General features: G+C 35.2%; 1 protein-coding gene across 8 annotated transcripts in view; it reads left to right on the top strand.

Moving 5' to 3' along the window:
* LOC111061728 (protein phosphatase Slingshot) overlaps nt 1–20,035 on the top strand; it is a 221,968-nt gene extending 201,933 nt beyond the window's left edge. For all 8 annotated transcript variants that reach the window (XM_039437058.1, XM_039437055.1, XM_039437056.1 and 5 more), the window contains 7 exons: nt 9,676–9,870; nt 10,803–11,072; nt 12,307–12,453; nt 13,044–13,227; nt 15,180–15,435; nt 16,509–16,953; nt 18,036–20,035. In XM_039437058.1, coding sequence (XP_039292992.1) covers nt 9,676–9,870; nt 10,803–11,072; nt 12,307–12,453; nt 13,044–13,227; nt 15,180–15,435; nt 16,509–16,953; nt 18,036–19,485 — 2,947 coding nt within the window. In that variant the 3' untranslated portion in view covers nt 19,486–20,035. The remainder of the gene's footprint in view (nt 1–9,675; nt 9,871–10,802; nt 11,073–12,306; nt 12,454–13,043; nt 13,228–15,179; nt 15,436–16,508; nt 16,954–18,035) is intronic.
* Nucleotides 20,036–22,131: the final 2,096 nt, after the last annotated feature.

The following is a 22,131-nucleotide window of genomic DNA, read 5'->3' as shown; positions in this document are numbered from 1 at the left end:
AAACTGATGTTAAAAACTGACAGATGACCCAAGTTGGGAGCAGGAAGCTACAATTAACCAACTCTTTTGTAAAAATTGACACCCGATAGCTATCAAAAATATAGTAAATTCGTGTAATGTAACACCCCTACACACATGTGAACCAATGTACGCTTGTTTCTTAAAAGGACTTGTGGTCAAGATAAGGTAATCTCCGGAAGGTCTTCAACTACAGTATTGTCAGTGGCTTCATTCCACAACTCTCTCTCTCTCTCTCTCCTCTCTCTCTCTCTCTCTCTCTCTCTCTCTCTCTCTCTCTCTCTCTTAACATGCACATTATATGCCGGAAAGAGAGCATCTCACATGGTCAGCTAGTATCGTGTGAGTGTGTATTGGTTTGTATTATAGCCAAAATAGGAGTCACTGGGCGAAACAGTCTCTCAGATTTCCTTCCAGTCCACTCCTCTCTGATAAAGGAGTAAAGGTCGTCCACGACCTTACTCAATCTCTAGAGCACTGACAACCGATTCAGAAATGTGTATTGTCCTTGCAGAGAAGTGAATGCTACGTTGTGTAGGTTTAGAGGCTATTTCATTCTCTGTATCATAAAAATAAACGTAATCCTTTAAAAATTTGAATAACTTAGTATTGATTTTTCAACTTGTAGATTGTAGTTACTCAATAAATTTATGAATTGTACTACAGATTTAGCCGATTCAACAGTTTTAAGTTTATTTAGTCCATGATAGTACTTTTAATTTGAAAGAAAGTGTGATGCTTTGTCTTGAAAGACATGCTTTGTCTTGTTATACTTATTGCTTCATGAACTTAAACTTGTTCTACATTCATAAAAGTTTTATTTCAAGTTTCAATTCAGTTGTATTTCAAGTTTCAACTCAAGTGATTGAGTTTCAACTCAATGGAGCTTTATGGTTATAATTTCTATTCCTTTCCTTATAATTTCTATAACTTCTTTCCTTTCTCATTTCTCTTCGTCTTCCTCTTCCTTTCCCTTCTCTTCTTCTCCTAGTTTCATATTTACCTTCTTCTGTCCTTTTGTATTTCGCGTACTTATTTATTGATTAATGTCTACAAGAAGTATATTCGTTCTGATAATATCATTCATTTTGATTGTTAAGAAAACAATATTCAATTCAGTTCTTATCATAGACTATGTTGGAATACTTTGTATCAAATTAATAGAAGGATATAATCAGATTACAATGAAATTAAGGTTGTGCAAGAAAATCCTATTTATGGGCCTTCCAAATTACAATGTTCATTCAAAAACGAAAACTTTCCTGGAAACCTATTGCTTACCTAGAAAATATTCAATTCATAGAAATTTGTAGTCGATATTTGATTCAGCAGGTAGAATCCTGTAGAAGGTATAAACACAGGTTGTACATAATTATTATTTTATCAATGACAGTTTTGTAACAATGTAATTTTCCTTATTGCGTAGACTGTATTAATGACTTCTTAGTACTGTTTCAAGTTCAAAGAATGAAAACAATAGTGGCTGTTTTTGTAGAATCAGACAATTTGGTAGGAAGTCGAGTTCGTGTGCTGGTGGTGCAAATGTGCATCGTTGCTATTAAAAAAGACATTTCAATTTTATTTTGGACTGGCGCACTCAGCGTTTTTACCGCCGCCTTCAGTGATGTGTTGTTTTATTATTATAAATTCGTTTTTAGTCTGGCAGTCCAAGAAGCCAGTCTAGTCTTTGCAGCGGTCTAAATAAGGTTCAACCCCCACAACTCCATTTTTGAATCCAGTAGCGGGAAAACACTGATAGAGAGTGGTTAGTTCGTCGTTTTACCGCACTGAACGCTAGTATCGCGCGCACTGTCGCCTGGCCATTTTTGTACACAACAAAAGTTTTTCTCATTCAGCCTTCAGCTCTCATAGTGTGAGGTTGTACGAATCTCCGCGTATTGAACCGACGTTTCACCAGTGAACGACGTTCAGTGAAGTTGTGTGATATATCTAAACTCATACTGGAAGTTAGAAAGTTGTGTTATAGGATTGTCAGCACAAATTGTTGGTGAAAATGTGGATTATAACATCTTTTTCCATTTGAACTATCATCATTCCCGTTTCCGATATGGGTCGGCCTACTAGGTAAATTTATTTTTTCATGAATTTATTGTAATGAATCTAATAGTCTAATTATTGTTTCCAGGATATCTTGAAAGTTAGTGGTTACGTAATAATTGTGGTGCGGATCTCCCCTAAAACTTGCATATCTCTCAACGTGGCTCATATACGATTGGGATGAATAACACAACTTGATCCATCTACGAATTGTGTTCAGTTCACTAAAAGAAAACATTCTATACAACTTACTGAAACTGTATTGAGAAACTTTTGAGCTGGAGCAGTATGCTTTTTACTTCTGCATTGCACACTGAGTGTACACAATAAAATGTGTGTTATGTATAAAGTATAAACGTTATGCATAATATCTTTTGAAAGTAGATTGTTTCATCTTGCAATTACTGTCACTGCCAATGAAAATGGAGTGTAGCAGTATCTTTGAAATTGACAGAAACTTTTTCATTTAATACTTTTTTCATGTATTCGATTCAAGCTCCCAACAAAGTAAGTTCTGTATTGAAACTATGCGTTACTTCTAAGATTTTACAAATTTCCTGAATTTATAACTCATTCAACACAGTAAACAACTGTCTAATTTTAAAAATCTGTAATTTTTGGATTCTGAAAAAAATTTATTAGGCTAATTTATTCAAATTATTGGTACAATGAAATCACTTATTATAATTTTCATCAAATTCGAGTTGTCATAGTTTAGACTATAATGAATGATGCTTACTAATACACAAATCAACAAGTTAAAGTGCTATTTACAGCGGTAAGCGGTTCGTCTTGGAAAACGATTACCATATTTGGAAATTGTAAATATGATAGTCCACTTCAGATTTCTAGCGGGTCGAGTGTAGCTACTAAACGTTATCTTGGCATTGAAAATCTTTGTTTCAGCGCTACTCAATTTGGAAATCTGATTTTCAAGTGGATGAGTAATTCATCCGATTTATTTTAGGTGGATCATCGATTACGGTCATAATTATTGTTGAGATGCGTGTTCTCTTCTTTTACCAGAGTAGGCTTACTTCGTAGTGATTGCTCTACTCACATCTTTTATGCTCATTACTAGTTTCTGTCATAATCCATATCGTCTCACATAATTGCCAGTCATAAACGATAAAATTTTATGACTTACTGACTCTCCTAATAGTTTCCTAATTAGCCACTTAATTCTACCCTATCCAACGTCCATTACCTATCGTGATAATCACACACTCACACACACACACCTATCGGTACTTCCTTCATTTCACGATGATTTAAGCCTGCTAATTGGTCTCGCTGCATCCTACTTTGGTAATAATGCTACAATTTTACAAGTCGGTGTGTTCTTCCCCTGTAAAACAATATGGCGGCTGATTTTGAATAGCATGGCGAAATGTGAAAGCGGACATACAGAAGTAGACAGGCTGTAGTTTATATAGTAGCAGCAGGTTACAAAATTAAGCTCATTATGCGAGCCAGTGGTCATTAGCTTGGTGAAGATAGGTATATGTGTATGCATTTGGTGTCATTGACCCTGTCCCTTGTAAACTACTGTAATGTGCTTTTACTACAGTTTTATTCGCATCCATAGGTGTAATTATCTCTTATTTGTTAGTTACCAGGAGCACGTTTTAATGAACTATTGAATTATACTGGCCTATTTAACGGTGCTATTTAAAACGATTTGAACTTGTACCGTGAGTTTCATCTTCGAGATTTGTAATAAGTCAAGAGGTCAGTGATGAATGATGATTGTTGTTTCATTCTATCAGGAATGAGAAGGTTACATAAAGAACCAGGGAATAAAACTTGTAAAGATTTTATAGGTGTATTTACCAATAGCATTCCAATAGTTTTTAATGGATTTAAGTTACAATGAACCAAGGCTTCTGTAAACATTGAAACATAATATCTTTGAAAAACTTTTGTAATTTCCGCATAATTTTTTGAACCGATATAAAAACTAACAGATGACAGTATAGTTGGATAAAGCATTGAACATTTGAATTTTCTATGAAAACTGGCTCATTTTTGAACGAACATGTGAGGATTTAAAAAAACCATTCTCAATTATGGTCCCCTATCTTTTTCAAGGTGAGACCCCAAAAATATAAGTTATTGAAATTTTTTATCTCTTCATTATTTTTGTGATCATGCAAATCAACCATAAATTCGGCAAATTATTGCTAATTTAGGAAAAGTTGACCAAAGACAATTTTCAAGTTCTCGTGAGATGAAACCTGAATAACTTGTAGCCTACCATTATTTTTGCAGTGTGTTGCATGTGTTGCTTTACTGTTTTTCGTTCTTTTCTTTTCAATCTGTCCTTCGTCTCATTTCTTTCATTTATTATGCTCACTTCTTCAGTGCACTACACTGGCCTTTTGTCAGCCTTCCAAGTAAAAACCGGTTGTATGAAAAATATTTCTTGAATTCTTTCTTCTGCCCCTTCTCGTTGTTGGACTTTTTTCTTTTCATTTTGAAACGAGCCTTGTCAGCTGCTAAATATATAGAATGTATTCCCTTCCTCTAATATATCTATATTATGCGGGTTGTCAGCCTCAGAAATTCAAAGATGGGCAAAACTAATCCAAAATGGAAGTAGTGGTTGCTTATGCTGGGATTAGATCTTAAACTGTTTTTGTGTTTTCATTTTTTTGTATCTCCCAGATTACATTTTCGTATTTCCTCAACAATGCCGAGAACTCCATGTATATAAGAACAATCTCCATCATTTCCACACTATAAAAAATAAAGTGAAGTCTGGTGCTGTGAGTTTATCCCCTATCAACTCTATCAGTTCAAGATTTGGTAGATAGAATAAATAAATTAATATTACTGTTCATTTCGTACACATTTCATGTTTCTTACTTCATATTAATTTTTCATTCTGAAATTTATGGGCCTAACAAGTAATCAAATTCAAACAACTCCTAATAAGTACAGATAACTTTTCGTATTTAGTTCTTGTTAATCTATTTTTACTTTCTGAGAATTTTGAAATTCAATCGAATGAATGGGCTCCAATTTCTATTTAATGATTACTTCCTGTTATTGTCGAATCTACAACCATATTTGAATAATCTGTCCCAAAATGTAATATTACTTCTAATCTTCCAAGAATTTATTATAGAACAATATTGAAATATAATCATTTCAGTTGCGTTTCATTCTCAATAAGGCTGGTTTCTATCTTGCATTTTATGTCGATTTCAATTTGTCTCTGTAATGTTGACTATTTATTTCATAACTGAGACTCTTCATCTAAAATTAATTTTATTCATTGATGATAGCAGCATGATGGTCTTGTTTCAGTTTTGCTTTAAATTCTACTGCATTTCAAAATTATCATCCATAGCAACAAAAAAGTTTTATATAAATAAGTAATTAACATAGAATCATGCTGATTTCAGAAATGTTTATTTAATTTTACCATTCACTTATTTTACTTCTTAGTTTTCAAATACCATTTTGGTATTTTAAAAAAAAGACAAGCTACATTTCTTACTTTACTAATATAATGAGCATAGGAGTTAGGAGTGGATACTTTCATATAAATGATATAGAATAATCAATAACTTCATTCGATTTCCATAATATCAAATTCAATCCTTTATATTCAGACATTACTAAATTTCATATTTATAAACCGTTATTGAAATTCTGTATGAGAATTTTGTTTCTATGAGTAATTTTATAACTTTCTATCAAGTAAAACAACTTATCAATTAACGTTGAACGGTTCAAGCCAATGGAAGCCTTCACTGTACGTGAAGAGACTTCGAAAATAGCAAATAATCTCCTGCAATACACAACGGAACTAGCTGCTTTTTAATTGCAATTCCTTAATAAAAATGAGATCATCTCCGTGTTTAGACACTCTATACGTGGGTATTGGCGTTTTCTCTCGTCTGATTGTGAATGAAACTCTTTGTCAATAGACCTCATACCTACGTGTGGTACTTCACTGAAAGTTGGTAGTCTGAAAAAGTGTTGTTAAGTCATGTCCACCCTATCGCCATCTCTCTCTGTCGCTCTCTTCCTTCCTATCTTTCTTCTTTTTCTCTTCATTCTTTTTCTTGTTTTCTGTGTGGTAGTAAGGAAGGTAAACTGGATGACAGAGATGTCCAAACTAGGTGCTGATCTACCTACAGTTCTGCATAGCTGACTAGAGACCAACTAAATTGTCCACGTCTTAGGTTATGTTTGCTTTATCTTATCCAATCCAACCGTTCTAAATTATATAAATTCTCTGGGGATTTCGTTATGATTTTTTTTCATAAATAATTTTATGATGTCTAGACGATTTTTTGACGGCCAATAATTTAGTTTCAAATCATTTTTGGCAAATATTAGTAAATGCTCTACCTGGAATGAATTGGTATAGATCTTACTACCAACATGTAGTTTTAAAATATCGCTGTTTGGTAGTGACTATGTTATTTCTTCTTGAAATGTATGCATTCAGGGCTGCTTATTTTTATTTATAAATTAGAATTGTAGTACCCTTTTTCGAAATTAATAAAACAATAATAATATATTTTTAAGCTATTGATACTATTTATATTGACATTTATCCACATTACTGTGAAAATACTATTTTTTAATGATTGGATGGATTTATGAATGATTTTAAAATCGTTTAACAAGCGAAGCACGATTTGGTGATGCCAATTGCGATTAAAACAATTCTTGTATATTGAGATTCACTTTAGGCTGTTTGTATCTCTCATAAATAACATCAATGCTTTCCATTGAAACGTTGTTGACTGTGAACCTCAGTGCAGTGTAATTCCTAAGTAATCCTGGTCGCTAAGTAATCAAGTAAGTCTTAATATTACCGGAAACATCTATAAAACTGAACTAGCTATGAAAATAATATTATTAATAATAATATTATTATTGAACAATTGTGGGCGTCTGTTTCTGTGCTCTGCAGTCTAGTAGATGAGTATGTTGATATTGAAAGTGATGATAGTGAACTGAGCTCTGGGTACCTGTTTCACAGTCTAAAGCAAACCCTCTTCATACACCACACTGTAATGATATCTGACATCACCCCAGTCAGATTTCTTTCTACCTGCTCGAGGCTGCATTGGTCGACCCTTCCAAAAACCGGATGCAAGGACCTTGCTTCTATATTAAATTTGTTTTGTGAAGTGGTGCACTTGTGAGCATTCTTTTGAATCATCTGTCTCTTTCGGTTATAAATAATGAAGAATTTCGAAGCAAAACATGAAAAGAAGAGAGGGTGAGAAGAGAAATATTAAATTGACAATTGAAAGTAAAGGTGATGAAAAGCAGAAGTAGACGAGAAGGAACCGAAAATAGATACTTATTTTGATCTCGAATACTCATTATATAAAAGAGAAAAAACATTAATAAAAGAGAAAACAATATAGAAAGAGAAATGAAGAGAAGCATTTTATAAGAAGGGAAGGAGTTGAATGAAATATTATGAAAACTGTACGAAAAAGGAAAAGATGGGAGCCTGCTTGTTCTCAAATGCAAAAAAACTAAAAGAATATTGAAAAAAAAGAAACATTACATTAAGGGAGAGGAAGAAATAGAAACTTGTTATTGGTCAAAGAGTCTCTTCAAATATTTGAAAGCAAAGAAGAAGAATGGAAAGAAAGAAGAGAAGTTGACGAAAAGGGAAAAAATGAAGGAGATGAAGGAAGATCATGAAAAAGAATTGAGGAGGAGTTAAACGTTGTTTTTGAGCACCAAATTCAGTTATGTTCTCCAAAAATAATAATCCAAAGAAGGTTTGTTTGAGAATTGTAGGTGTGCAACTATGAGGGACGTGGATAGCAGAAATAGAGAAAGACGTATAAAAAGAGAAAAAGGTTAGAAACAAGATGGAGGTGGTAAGAAAATGAAGGGAAATCATGGAAAATAAGATGAATTAATAGAAATAATGAGAGAGGGATGCATGAAATTTAATTACTGTAGGAGGTAGAAAAATGTGGAGAAATAGAATAAAGGAAAATTATGCAAAATGAAAATAAGAGGAAGGAGGACGATGAAGCATATATGAGCTTCTTTTGGTCACAATACTCTTTGAAGAGTGAAAAAAGAGGAGTAAGTGAAGGAGAAAATCAGTGGGTTATCCGCGTTGTTGGAATACATGTGTGGGTGTTCATCCTTTGCATTTCTCACCCTCCTCCTCCTCCTCCTCCTCCTCTTCTTCCTTTTTCCTTCCTTCCATTTTAGCTTGCTGGCTAAATCTGGGTCGTGTGCGTGGGTGTGGAAATCACCTGATCACTCGACACTCGACTGACCACATTATTCGCGATAGTGGGATTCCCTGGAATTTCAATGTTGTCCTAAACCTTCTTCTTGTTATCTACTATAATATACTGTGTAGTTGAGGAAACTTCCCTTCTATAGTGTCAATGACCTTAACACAGGGAAAATAATTTTGTTCTATGATGTGCTACAAGTTTAGTGGTTGGAAAGTGGAAAAGTGTTTATAATTAGTTTTCTCTTTTATTTTACAGTAAAGGCTGTATTGATTGAAAAGGTTTTTATTTATAAATATTCATTTGGAAATGTATGCCACTTGAATGCTAACATTGACACTGTTTATTGATGCATGCAATTCATGCAATTAAGGTAGGCTCACACAGATCGTCATCGGACGAACGGCAAGCATCGGACGGATCGGACGATTAGATTTGATGCATTGTTTTCAATTGGATTGCGCATACCTATCCACATCGTATTGATATAATACGTATAATACGATGCGGATAGGTATGCGCATATTCCAATTGAAAACTATGCATCAAATCTAATCGTCCGATCCGTCCGATGCTTGCCGTCCGTCCGATGACGATCTGTGTGCGCCTACCATTCATAGTGTATCATTCACATCGAACAACTATATCAAACTGATTCATGTTTGGTGGGGATATAATCTTATGAATCTATTGGCTCTATTTAATAGAGCCAAGCACTAAGCTTTCAATCTTCTTTGTTACTTGCTACTTTGCTTACGTCTTAACACTCATAATTTGTGCTTTCTACACTTTTTTTATAAATCAAGAATTGATTCAAGATATCTCTGAGACTGGCCACTAACGCTAGAACGTTCATGCACATACACAGTCGACTTATATTGTTGTTCCATCACAGCGAAAGGCTTCGAGCAAATCTTTTTGAGGTTAGGTTTCTGTATCTCCGATTTTTTGTATTCTTCGCTGCTCTATTTGAGGCTAAATTATTTTTCTATCATTATTATTTGTAATTCTCCAGTGGTTTATAATTTATTCTTATTAATTGCTTATTTTATGTTAGCTAGAAGCCTCTCGCTGATGACAAAACATGCATGATGAACATGTACACAAGTACATGATCAATGTAGGTCTACTGGCCAGAGAGTTAGAATCTAAAGATTACTCTTAATCAGAAAGATAACTCTCCCATTCTCTACTCTTCTATTGGCCGGTAGCTTAGCCGAGAGGTTTGTAACTAAAGTTACAGATATAGCTGATATGTTGATATTACTAATATTGTTGCAATTTATTTTCAACTTCTCTATTCTATTATTGTAAGTTATTATATACATATTTTCATGAATGATTTGTGTTGTTTTAGGTCGGCACTGCAGACGCTGTACAAAGTGAGTTGCAAGGCGCGTGAGGAGAACTACTTTGAGGGCGGCCTGACGCACGAGTGGGTGGCCTACTATGAGCGCCGCATCAAGTCAGAGCAGTCCTGTCTGAACGAGTGGCACGCCATGGACAACTTGGAGTCCAAGCGACCTCCGTCGCCTGATTCGCTGCGCAACAAGTCAGTCTAACAATTTGTCGTTGGAAAAATTTGAATGAAATCGTAGAAATTAGAGAAAAATATAAAGAGAGATTCTTCAAACTGTCAACATTAAATTTATTCTTTGAATTAATTCTTCACATTGCAACTTGAAGGAAATTTAAAAATATGACGTCATGCATAAAGCATTTTGAGTTGCCATTTAATTTTGATTGTTTTCATGAGTGCATTTGGGTGTCAACCTCCCACTCTTATATTATGTGCTGAAATAAGTAAATTATAATTCCTTATGAATGAATATCAACTAAACAAACTAATAAATCACACTATTCTTAGAAGTCGAAGATGAGCCTGCGCTGGATTTTAGTACGAATTATCGAGGCGATCAAAATATATTTCTTCACTACTACAAGGGAACGAGTTTCCACTGGCAATTAAAATTCAAAATTCAGATCATCTTTATTTACTCCATTTTACAATTTTATAAAGCAAACAAACATACTAATAATGTCTAATACTAAATTAACAAAAACAAACAAAAAACATGATATTTCATAAAAAATAGAATTCAGTTGCTTCCAAATACTAATGTTGTGCTATTTACATAAATCCTATAATCTTATGCTATTAAGTGAATCACGCAATAATATACATCTCCCGACAAAACTTGAATAATTATTATTAAACGAAATCCCAATTAAATGCTATAAATAATAATAATAATAAATTATTCATTAATTAGCATTTAAAAAAATGTTACTTCCAATTTATTTCCATCTGAAAACTGGAATAAATATTGTCAATAACAATGCTCAATTAACAGAATAGAATATATTATAAATTTTGGAGGGTTACGAATTAAAGAGGTCCGAATTATCTAGGTTCCACTGTATTAAAATACTGTATAATATTAACTTGCAAGTATTAATATTGTTGTTTGTTTGTTGGGTTAGATCGACGCAACGCGAGTCGACAGAGGAGAACATCCGCAGCAAGCTGAAAGAGATAATGATGACGGTGGACCTGGACGAGGTGACGTCGAAGCAGGTGCGCACGCAGCTGGAGGCGGCGCTGGCCATGGACCTGGGCGAGTACAAACCATTCATCGACCAGGAGATGCTGGTCATCCTCGGCCAGATGGACGCCGCCACCGAGATATTCCCTCACGTCTACCTCGGCAGCGAGTGGAACGCCAGCAACCTCGACGAGCTCAACAAGAATGGGTCAGCACAATACAAACATTCCAAATTGAATTAATCCATGTTTGTACAATAGGATAGAATCGATTTTTAGGATAGAATTTTTTGATAGTAGCTATCATCGAAATAATTGTTGTCAATATTTTGCAGTAGCAGAGGTATTGCTTGATAGCAATTAATTTGGTTTTTGTTATAACATTAATATAGAATAGTTTTATTGTCCATTGAGTATATTAATTAGTATACGCTTCGTAATTTGCTGAAAATTTAAAAAAATGTTACAATCAGACAATCGCATACGATTGCTGGATAATGTAAAGTAAAATCTCATGAAAATAAAGTCTTGAAATCACTAACTTGAAATGAATGTACAAGTATTGAAATTACAAGAATACAGTCTGCAATAGTTTTTCATTCATTTCAAGACTATTTTCTTGACATTTTACTTGACATTATCCAGCAAACGTATGTGATTGTCTAATCGTAACGTGTTTTCTTCAATCTTCAGCAAATGACGGCGCCTGTGCTGATTAATTTCATTAATTAACTGGATATTTGTTCATCTGTGGATGAATGTGAATACAATCTGAAAGAATACAGTCTGTAATAGTTACTCAACTCAAGTCTCAAAAGAAATTAACAAACAAATTTAATATTCTGTAATAGGTATTTGTGCTTCTGGCGACTAAAGTGGAACTTATCGTTCATGTGGAAAATTATTGATTTTCGGATGAAGTAGAGAATCAAAAATATTTATTCCCTTTACAATATATACAAAGACAAAACTTTGAATACCGATAATTTATCATGCTCAGGCAAGAGCAGGAACTAAAAAATGAAATTCTTAATTAATCAGACAAAATTCTAAAAATCAGACAAAATTCATTAATCACAAAAAGGTTAATTGTAAATTTTCAGTTTAAGGAAAATTAACTATAATTGGTAAAACTTTTGTGTGCAAATGGAACATTTTTATGCTCTTTGGAATTTGTGTGAATATTCTCCCAGTGTACCTTTAAAAACTCCAAAGTAGTCAATAAAAAAATTGGAACATGGTTTTGAAAAGTGAAAACTGTTCATTTAGAAAAATGATAGTTTGTTCCAGCATTCAGAAACTTATTGACTCTATAAAACTATTTCCGAACACGATTAACACAAAATATAATTTTTAACATTAAACACATTGGCCTAATTTCTAATGTTCTTGTTTGATAATCAATTTTGTAAATAATTAACGTTTTTGTTTCTTGTTTTTCAGAGTTTGTCATATACTGAATGTTACCAGAGAAATCGACAATTTTTTTCCGGGAATGTTTGACTATTTGAATATAAGGGTGTATGATGATGAGAAAACTGACTTACTTTTGCATTTAGAAAACACCTTCAAATACATCACAAAAGCACAGTAAGTACTCGCATTATTGATTATCACAATTTGTAATAATTATAATTAAAACATAATAATGAAAAATATAATATATTATTATACATGGGTATTATATTAGTCTATTACCATGACTATCAGAGCGTTTTTCGACTCTCATATCACTCTTTGAAATTATAAATTTTCAATGCATATAAATATTATGAATTGTGATCTTTCCAACGAAACCTTCGAAGAAATCAGAATGCTAGAATAATCTCATAAAAATCAGAAATCAGGGACAAGGGAAGGCATGTATTGGCCTATTTCTTGTGTCTTATTTCACATTGTGCTGATTTCATAAATAAAATCCTCATTTCATTTTTCCTACATGACTGTCCACCAATTCTCAATAACTATGAACAGTCAAACGAGTTTTGGTTCCCAGTCAATCTTTGAGCTCATTCAATTTATGAAATAATGAATAAATATATCCTAAATGTTCACCATTATGCAACTTCCCAGTTTCAATATAAGAAATATTATATTGTTCACTGAATTTTGAAGCTAGACTTTAATGACTTGTATTTTCTATTCTGTTCTAATTGAACCTGTTTCGATGTGATTTTTAGAAAAGAAGGTTCGAAAGTATTAGTGCACTGTAAGATGGGCGTGAGTAGATCAGCGTCAGTGGTGATAGCCTATGCCATGAAGGCGTACAACTGGGACTTGAAAAAGGCGATCGAATATGTTCAGAAGAAACGCAACTGCATCAAGCCCAACAAGAGTTTCATCACACAATTGGAAACATATCAGGTCAGTTTACCATGAATAGAGTTGATAATTTGTCTAGAATAATTAGCTTACGTAAAACTAATCAACTTAAGTTTCATTTCATGATATCAGCATATTATTTACAATAATTCATTGCCTACTGATGCTTTTTCCAGCAGTAGACCATTTAAAACATAAAAAGCTGTTTGCTTCAGTAAATTTTGTCTGCGAAAAAAAGAGTAAAATATATTCAGAATTAAACTCATATTGAATGTTCATACAGTACTTGAAAATTTACATTTTATCTAACTCACTGATAATTTTAGCAGTCACATAAAATTTGATAATCAAAGTACCCTTTTTCAACTTATTTGAAAATCAAAGTACTGTACCCTTTATTTCTCAACAGGTTTCGACTCCTATATGTCATTTTCAAGTGAATGAGTAAAATCATTATTTCAAAGTTGTAAAAAGGGTACTATGATTTTTAATTTTTATGTAAATACGAGTAGCCCTTACCAAGAAAGCGAATATCCTAGTATTCATTATGTCAGATAATAGTCTAAATGCCAGTTACAATGTAACTCGATTTTTTAGATAAGATCCAGTTATACATACATATAAATGTTGAAGTATGTTTCTCCCAAATTACCTGTATTAAAAGTGTGTTTCACATATAAAAACTTTGTTTTTTTTTTTTTTTTTTTTAATTTTTTCTCGGTTTAAAATTAAGATTTTGAAACTTTTTTAAAGTGTTACTCAAATAGCGTCATTAAATGTGTGGTCCCTTGAATGGCGTTATAACTAAGTTTTACTGTAGCCATTCTTTGAATTATGACAATCCAATGTAAGCAAAATATAAATTAGAATAGAATTCTATTAGTCATTCAATATTTACAAAAAAAATACATCGACTTCGTCAAAATACATCTTTTTTAAATCACTATTATTCATTAGTCAATCTTAAAAATACAATTAACAAGTAATGTAAAGCATAGATCACAAGTTACTCATTATATCATAAGAGAAATGGTACCCAGTTTATAGAAAATAAATCATTTACTGTGTACAAACATTCTTTAATTAATACATATTTAATTTTATTTTTAAATTGAGTGAATGCTAGTAACTTCAATTTGTCTGGTGTGGAGTTATATAATTTTATTGACATGTAGTGCCAGTTTCTCGGAGATTTGGAATGGTTATATTGCGGAATTTTAAGTCTATGTCTATTTCGTGTATTTAAATTATGGTGTTGGTTTCTATCATATTTATCCAAATTTTATGTACATGACATAAAATATTAAAAACATACAGTGATGGCAATGTCAGCAATCCAAGTTCTATGAAATGTGGTCTACAATGAGCATTGAAAGGCAAATCACATATGATTCTAATAGCCTTCTTCTGAAGGACAAAGATTGAATTGGCTTTAACACTACTAGCCCAAAGCATAATTCCATATGATAGGAGACTCTGAATGTGTGCATAATAGATATTCATCAGCACAGGCCTATCAACAGTTACACATAGTCTGCGAAGCATATACAGGCCTTTGGAGAGTTTAACTGACAAAAAAATCAATGTGCGCCTCCCATGACAGACATTAATCAATCATAACACCTAGAAACTTGAGTGGTGTAGCATCCTTCTGCTTTCTGAAATTGAAAATTATATCAGAGGTTTTGTCATCATTAAGAGACACATTATTAGCTGCACACCAGTCCTTTAGAATAAAATAACTATGGTTTCGTTCTCTTTCAAGATCAAACTCGGATGGGCAATTAATTTTTAAGCCAGTCATCAGAAAAAAAGGTAACCATCCAGATTGTTTCCATCAATATTAATCGGCAAATCATTTATATAGATATTGAAGAGAATAGATACCAATCTGCCATTTGACAGATGGGTTAATGGGTAAATAATTTGTGAAGAAATGAATTCCAAGTGTTATTAATGAATTTTAGAACTAATAATGATGTTGTTTGTTGCAGGGTATACTAGACGCTAAGAAGAACAAGGAGAAGCTGCAGCGTGAGACGACGGCAGACAGCCGACGCAGTGTGAGTGAGGGAGAGAGCGAATCGGACAGCAGCGGACAGACGTCGTCGGGAGTCGGACGCTGCCGACGCCTCATGGCATCCGACGCCGGCTCCGACCTGATGGGTCGGATGGCTGGCCGACGACCTAAGAGCTGGTCGCCCGATCATGCCACCGCTAACGCACTCTTTCCTAGGCATACGCCGCATGGTTAGTGTTACGCCCTTCAATTACTCATTTATTGTCCAACCTTACTTCATTCAAAAATGAAGCTTGATAAATTTCCTACAATATTTTATGAGTGGAGTTTTGTGATGATTCATACAAATTGTGATCATAACATTTTCTCCAAATTCCTTTGCTAATTGTTCTATTGACGCAAAACTCTGGAGATTTTACACTCAACACTGAACTGCTGCAACAGTCGTATGGATATGCGTAAAAGTGTGAAATTATACATCAAATTGAAGAGTATTTGTTGCTCTATAAACTCATAATCAGAATGGATTTTTTTCATGGATTTTTAAAAAGTTATAAGAACAAAAATATGAAACAATTTAAGACAATCGGGGTTTTCAAAACTTTCACACCTTCAAGAGCGGATATCTCGAAAACTACAGAAGATATAGAAAAAGTTGTTGGTTGAATATTGTAGGAAATAATGTAAGCTTCAGTTTTGTATTGGACAGTGATGTTTGTAAGATGCATAGTTTTTGAGAAACCAAAAAATGGTACCTTTGAACCACCCCACCCCTTAGCACAGTGGGTAGGGATGGGGACTTTTGATATATTTACCTCCTTACTACCCTAAACAGAACTGTGGGGTCAAAAATTGTCCTCCAAAATTTTTCCTCTATAACCCTTCATTGACTGGACTATATTGATAACTCAAGTTTCAGTTGTGTTTTATTGTTGTATTACTCGGGTAATTTGCTTGTCTATATGCATCTAACGCAAATATGATAGCTTCTGTTACACTTTTACGCCTCTGGCCGTAAAATACTGTACATGTAGATGTAGTAATATTAGTCTCAGTTCCAAGTCATAATGTTTATCTTTTCTTTGAAACTTCATTTAGTGCAGCTTACTACAATTTTGTGAATAAAGTGTTGAAATTCCATTACTCCTCTGCTGCTCTACTCCCTTGAGTAACGTCGCTAATCTTGGGTTTCCCAATTGTTAACAAAGTACCTTTGATTATACCAGAGAGGGAAGATAGTATATGCTATCTTCTCTATAAATAAGGAGCTTATTCTACAATAGAATTTTCTTTATTTTTCCAGGTGCAACAACCCTATCGCTGGAGCGGTTGACCAACGATGACGTAGACCGTCATCAGCCGAAAGGTCAGCGCATCAGCTGTTCGGCGTCAGCAGTCAGCTGTTCCACATCAGCTGTCGTCAAGTCGCCTCCCAACCAAGTTCCTTCCCTCTCACTCCCTCCTCCTGCTCCTCCTCCTACCAGCATCACCACCTTAGCTGCTCCTCCTCCACCCCCTCCACCCACACTTGTTGTTGCCAGCAAAGTGGCAGCGAACGGAGGTGACATCAGCAGCAGTAGCAGTAGTCTAAATAGTAGCAGTAGCAGCATAGCGCATGCGCAGAACACAGCGTTGACACGTGCCACCGAGGCGCACAACTACAACATCAAGGTGCAGATGCTGAGCGACAATGGGCCGCTCTACAGCGTGTCGCAGAACAAGATACTGCAGCTGTCTTCCAACCAAAGGTACCTAATCACCGCTTTTTACAATAAAATTTCAATATTGTAAACCCCAGTAAAACGTATTCTTTATAAAGTATTCACCCTTGAAAGTGCAGTCTCGGAGCCAAGCCACATTTTTTCTCAGGCGCCAACCCAATCAGCCAATCGGAGAGCTTCCTGCCCTGCCGACTCAAAAAACGCTTCATGTGGCTTGGCTCCGGGTGAATACTTTATAAGGAAAACGTTTTACCAGTTAGTTAACGTTTATTCCTAAGCGAGAACTTCTAGCTGCGCGACGACTGAATTAACGGCTGTAGTTCATTACTGAATATTATTGTAGTCTACTTATGTTGACTACAGTCGTTAACACAGCGCGATAAAGTCGTCGATTAGGTATTGGGACCTTTAATTGTACATTAAATTCAACATGAAAGCTCATTCAGATACGTATCGTCTAGTTCAATTGATTTCAGTGTTATTTAGGTTGACATCATAGATGACATGCTGTTTCTGAGTTGTGTGTTATGTTTGGATTCTAAATTTATTCTATTGGAACAGCATGAGAAACTACGCCTCCTTTAGTTGTTATTGTACAAAAATCTCATTAATTCGAATATAACATGCAGATTTTATTATTTGTTTCATTTTTCAACAAAGTATATTTTTAAAATGTCTGAAAATCACGAATGATGCATTCACTTAATCAAATTACATTAATTTATTCATTCATTCAGTATCATTTATTGATGAATTAATGGAGATACTTTTTAATTTGCTCTTTCATTTTGAAATTTTGTTCAAGTTATTATCCTGTTTAAAATATGACGAAGATGCAATTTTTGATATCTACTCTTGTAAGTTATGACTAATATTTATGAATTGGTGTCATCCATGATAACAACTGATGGCGATGCTTGACAACATTAAGTGTTAAACTCTCACATCAATTGCTTCTAAAAAATGGCATTAATTAATTTAGTCGAAACATTTGAATTAATAAACCATAAAAAGATGACTTGAGAAATTTCATTCCATTTCAATAATTATTGTAGTAGCCCTAAGAAAAGTGATAATGTGAACTAACGGAGTTTTTTTTGTTTGTTTAGTCAAGAATCTGTGATGGCCGCTTCGGTGAAGCACCGCGTGAACGCTCTGGAAAGCGCGGCGACGGCTGGCGATATGACGTCATCAACTTGCTCCTCATCAGTGACGTCACTGCTGCCTTGCACGACTCCCAACCTGGGTCGCAAGGAGCGGAAGGCGGCGCCGGGACTCGTCCTCAACCTCACCTCGCAGTTCGAGGAGGCTCCTCCCCCCACCACTCTAGTCAAGAAAGAAGAGCCCTGGGATCCGGGAGAGGGGGGCACCGAGGACAGTAGTCGACCAGCCGTGGTCGAAGTAAAGACAGTTAGGAAGTTGAGAGGTGGAGTCGATTGTGATCCCTTTTCAAATCGTTTAGATCGTGTGTTTGACCGTGAGGAACGGAAGCAGCAACGGAATGTTCCCAGTGTTGTGACGGAGGAGGACGTAGTAACTGTTCCGGTTACTGACTGTGAGGTGTCACGGCAGAGTAGCTGGAGTTCCTACGATAGTGCCGTCGTTCTCAGGGACTGCATCTCGAGGCAGAGCTCGTGGGGTTCGGCTGACACTCGTACCTGTACTCTTCCCTCCCGCAACAGCTCGTGGGGCTCCTATGATCTCAGACCCGACTCGACGACGGGCACTGTCAAACGCACCAAGCAGAAGCTGGAAGAGGGAAGTGATACTGTCAAACGAGTTTGTCCCGACACGACAGACGACCGACTCACCGCTCGTGTTCCTTCCAACGAAACGCTCGACGCTAAGAGCAACAACAAGGAAAACAATAGTGGCAACATCACCAGGAGTGTATCAGTCGACGAGTCCAAACTTAGTGGTAGTACCAACACAAACACAAACACTGAAGACGGTTCGTCGTCACCTCATTTAGTAGAAAACCAAAAGTGCATTTCGGGAATTGTCAAGAATCTCAAGAAGGAATTCGAAGCGAAATCGGTGGGCAAGAAGTGTGACAGGAGCTCGCCCACTGAGGAAAGCAGTAAGGAGGAGTCTCGTAGTTTGCCCTCGTCTCCTGTCAGTGATAAACATCCACCTCGAGCAACAGCTGACGATTTGTCAGTAAGGAAACTAGTGGGCAAATACGAGGATCGTCCTAGGTTAAGTTGTTCGGAGAGTGAGAAGCGCATCTCACAGCCCCCCGTCCCTTTGAGGAAATCGAGTCTCGATGTGCAATCGCACCCCCCCAAACCGCCCTACATCAACCCCATCGTTCACACGTTCACCAACCTGGCGCCCGTTAAGAGTAGCAATTTTCCGCTCAAAAATTCGCTTCTTCTGACGCACAACTTGAAGAACTCGGCCGGACGACCACCAACCTCCAACCACCCTACGCCCAGTGTGGTGGCTGCCAGTGTGGTCGCCAAGGCGCAGAGCAAGAAGCAGCAGGGCAAGAGCCACCCCCTGGCTAGGCTCCCCATCAACAAGCGCCACAACAACCCTGTCTACAACACCATGTGAACTACTATTATTAAACACATCTGTTATACAGGTGACTGCCGATCTGATATTGTATCCTTGTAAATTGACTTGTATTAGTACTATACCTGCCCTTCCCCATGTTGATAATAATACGTACAAAATCAATCAATTTGAAAAGAATTGAAAACGTGTAACAACAGACTGCTTAATGTTATTATTGTTGATAATGATGACTATTTTCCCACCCCTTACACAACATACATCCGTTCTAATAAATTATTACAATTATCGCTGTTATTAAATAGAAAATATTTATTACCTGCAAAATCTAGACACTGTGTTAAATACTGAAGAGAAAAGCATATTATGAAAACTTTTTATTCCTGAAAAAATAATGAACCGATAACAATAATTTTGAAGATATGGTACTAAATGTTTAGTCCGCCTTTAAAGCGTTTTCATATTTGTATTTGCTTTGTATAGTGTTATAGTATTTATAAATGATTTTGTAAAGTGTATGTCGTGTAAATGTTTTGTTTACAGCGAAAGTCAAACGAATAAACTAAATTGTATTTTATTTCAAATTTTATTTGTGCGTTGGTTCTTGAAGTCTCTGCAAGGTACCTCATTCAATGTTTATAGAATTCAGTCAGTGAATTAATGGGAATTGTTTAGTATGCTTCATATAACTTGGCAACGTTCACACTATATAGGTGGATGAGCGAAATCTGGATACTGCCAATCTACTCCATAGCATAGTGGAGTAGTAGTATAGTATGATATGGACAAAAATACGAAATTACTATCAAAAATATTATTCTATCTATGGTAAACTATTCCATTGGAACTTTCAGCCATTCATTATGATTGATACATGATGAATATTGGGTACCTAATTAACTTGAATGGTCGAGAAAAAATACCATAAGCATATAATATATTATGCTATCTTATCTTTATGAATTGAATTTTAAGTGGTGCATCTACATTTTATTTTAATTTTATTAAATCAAATGTTTGTTAATATTCAAAATGATGATACACTGGATGAACTTTTATCTTTGTTCCTTCAGTCTCAAAGAATTATATCAAAATTAGCCTCATAGAATATCATACCTCAGAAAGATGACTGAAATATCGCATTCCAGAAACGATAGTGATAATGACTAGACTACTCCCACACTTACCGATTGCCGGCTGACATTATTTTATCGTCACAACACATCGACTATCGAGAAGTGTGGAAACTGTCATTCTAAAGTAATGTTCAGACCAAAATCTGTGGCTCTGCAGAGTCTGTGGATAGATGGATTTAAAAAGATCTGTCGCCGGCAGATGTCGGGTGTTCACAGCGACATCTGTGTATCTGCCAGCCGACATTCCAAGAAAAATCTCGCATGCAGATTTTTTCGAATCGCTGTGAGAGTGATTTTCTCCAGACATCCGAGCGGATGTTTTAGATGAAGATCTCTCATCAAAAACCTAAATCACATAAAAAAGAAGAATAATTCTAATCTCAGATTCAGCGCCTTGAAATAAATAATTTGGCTCGCGTTTGCTCAAAAAAATGAAAAATAAATTTAATAATTAAAAATTTTGGAAACAGAGTGCAACTGAGAAAAGAGCAAAAATAGCTTTGCCGGCCTACAGATGTTTTTGGTGTAAGCATAAACTCTGCGGACGTTCAGATATGGCTATTTTGCTCGCAGAGTAAAAAATAGCTTGGTCTTATCATCTATAATATCGGGGCACCGAGCTTCGCTCGTTATTTTTTTATTTATTGATGAACAGAACACAATTCTCTAAAATGATTGTGTTTATATTTCACAGCTGGCTATACGTCATCTTATGAATTTCGGGATGCAATATTTTGATTTTTCACATACTCACTCGCTCACTCACTTTTTTACTATTCACATCTGTTTCAGCCAAGGATGAGTTATCTTTTTAATGTCGTTCAGCGAGTTTTCCCAAGGATGAGACCTAGTGCAATCGAATCTTTATATTATAAACCTACTATGTTCCAAATTTCGTGAAAATCGTTAGAGCCGTTTTCGAGAACCGTTAAACATAAATAACCAGATATATAAATACAGAAATTGCTCGCTTAATATAATAGGATAAATAAAAATCGAGCCTCCATTTTTTTACATTCAATGACTTTTTTATGTGTGCACCGAAGCTGTGTGTAACCATCCAGCAGTGCAGCCTCCGGTTAAAGACTTACATGCTCTAAAGACATTGCTTGTTTTCGAATAATTGTGCTGTCTTCGGTGTTCATAATTAATTGATTTTTAGTAAATTATTTATTTTGTAGTTGGAAAATTATATCTATATAATAAGAGAGAGTAGGGTTGTGTTTGTTCATGTGTTCGTTTGTTCGCATCAAAACATGTCAACTTGTGGATTGCATACCGGAAAAACGGGAATGATTTAGATCTCCAAATTCTGAACATAGATTCTAAAAATATCAATCTCGTGCACCTGGAAGCCCGAATTTTAATTTTCCTTCTAGATTTTTCAGAATTAATGTTCAAATTCATCTATGCTACCGTAGGCTACATGAAGTTTCATAGCCCAAAGTGTGTCTGTTTATGAGAAGGTTATAAGACTACCATTTACAAACGTCTATGTAGCGCAGCGGTAAAATGCCTGCATACGGAGCAATGAATGGTTCCTCGGTTC

The sequence above is a fragment of the Nilaparvata lugens genome, chromosome 10, assembly GCF_014356525.2.
Source record: "Nilaparvata lugens isolate BPH chromosome 10, ASM1435652v1, whole genome shotgun sequence".
Taxonomy (NCBI): domain Eukaryota; kingdom Metazoa; phylum Arthropoda; class Insecta; order Hemiptera; family Delphacidae; genus Nilaparvata; species Nilaparvata lugens.
This window is presented reverse-complemented; position numbering and strand designations above follow the sequence as displayed.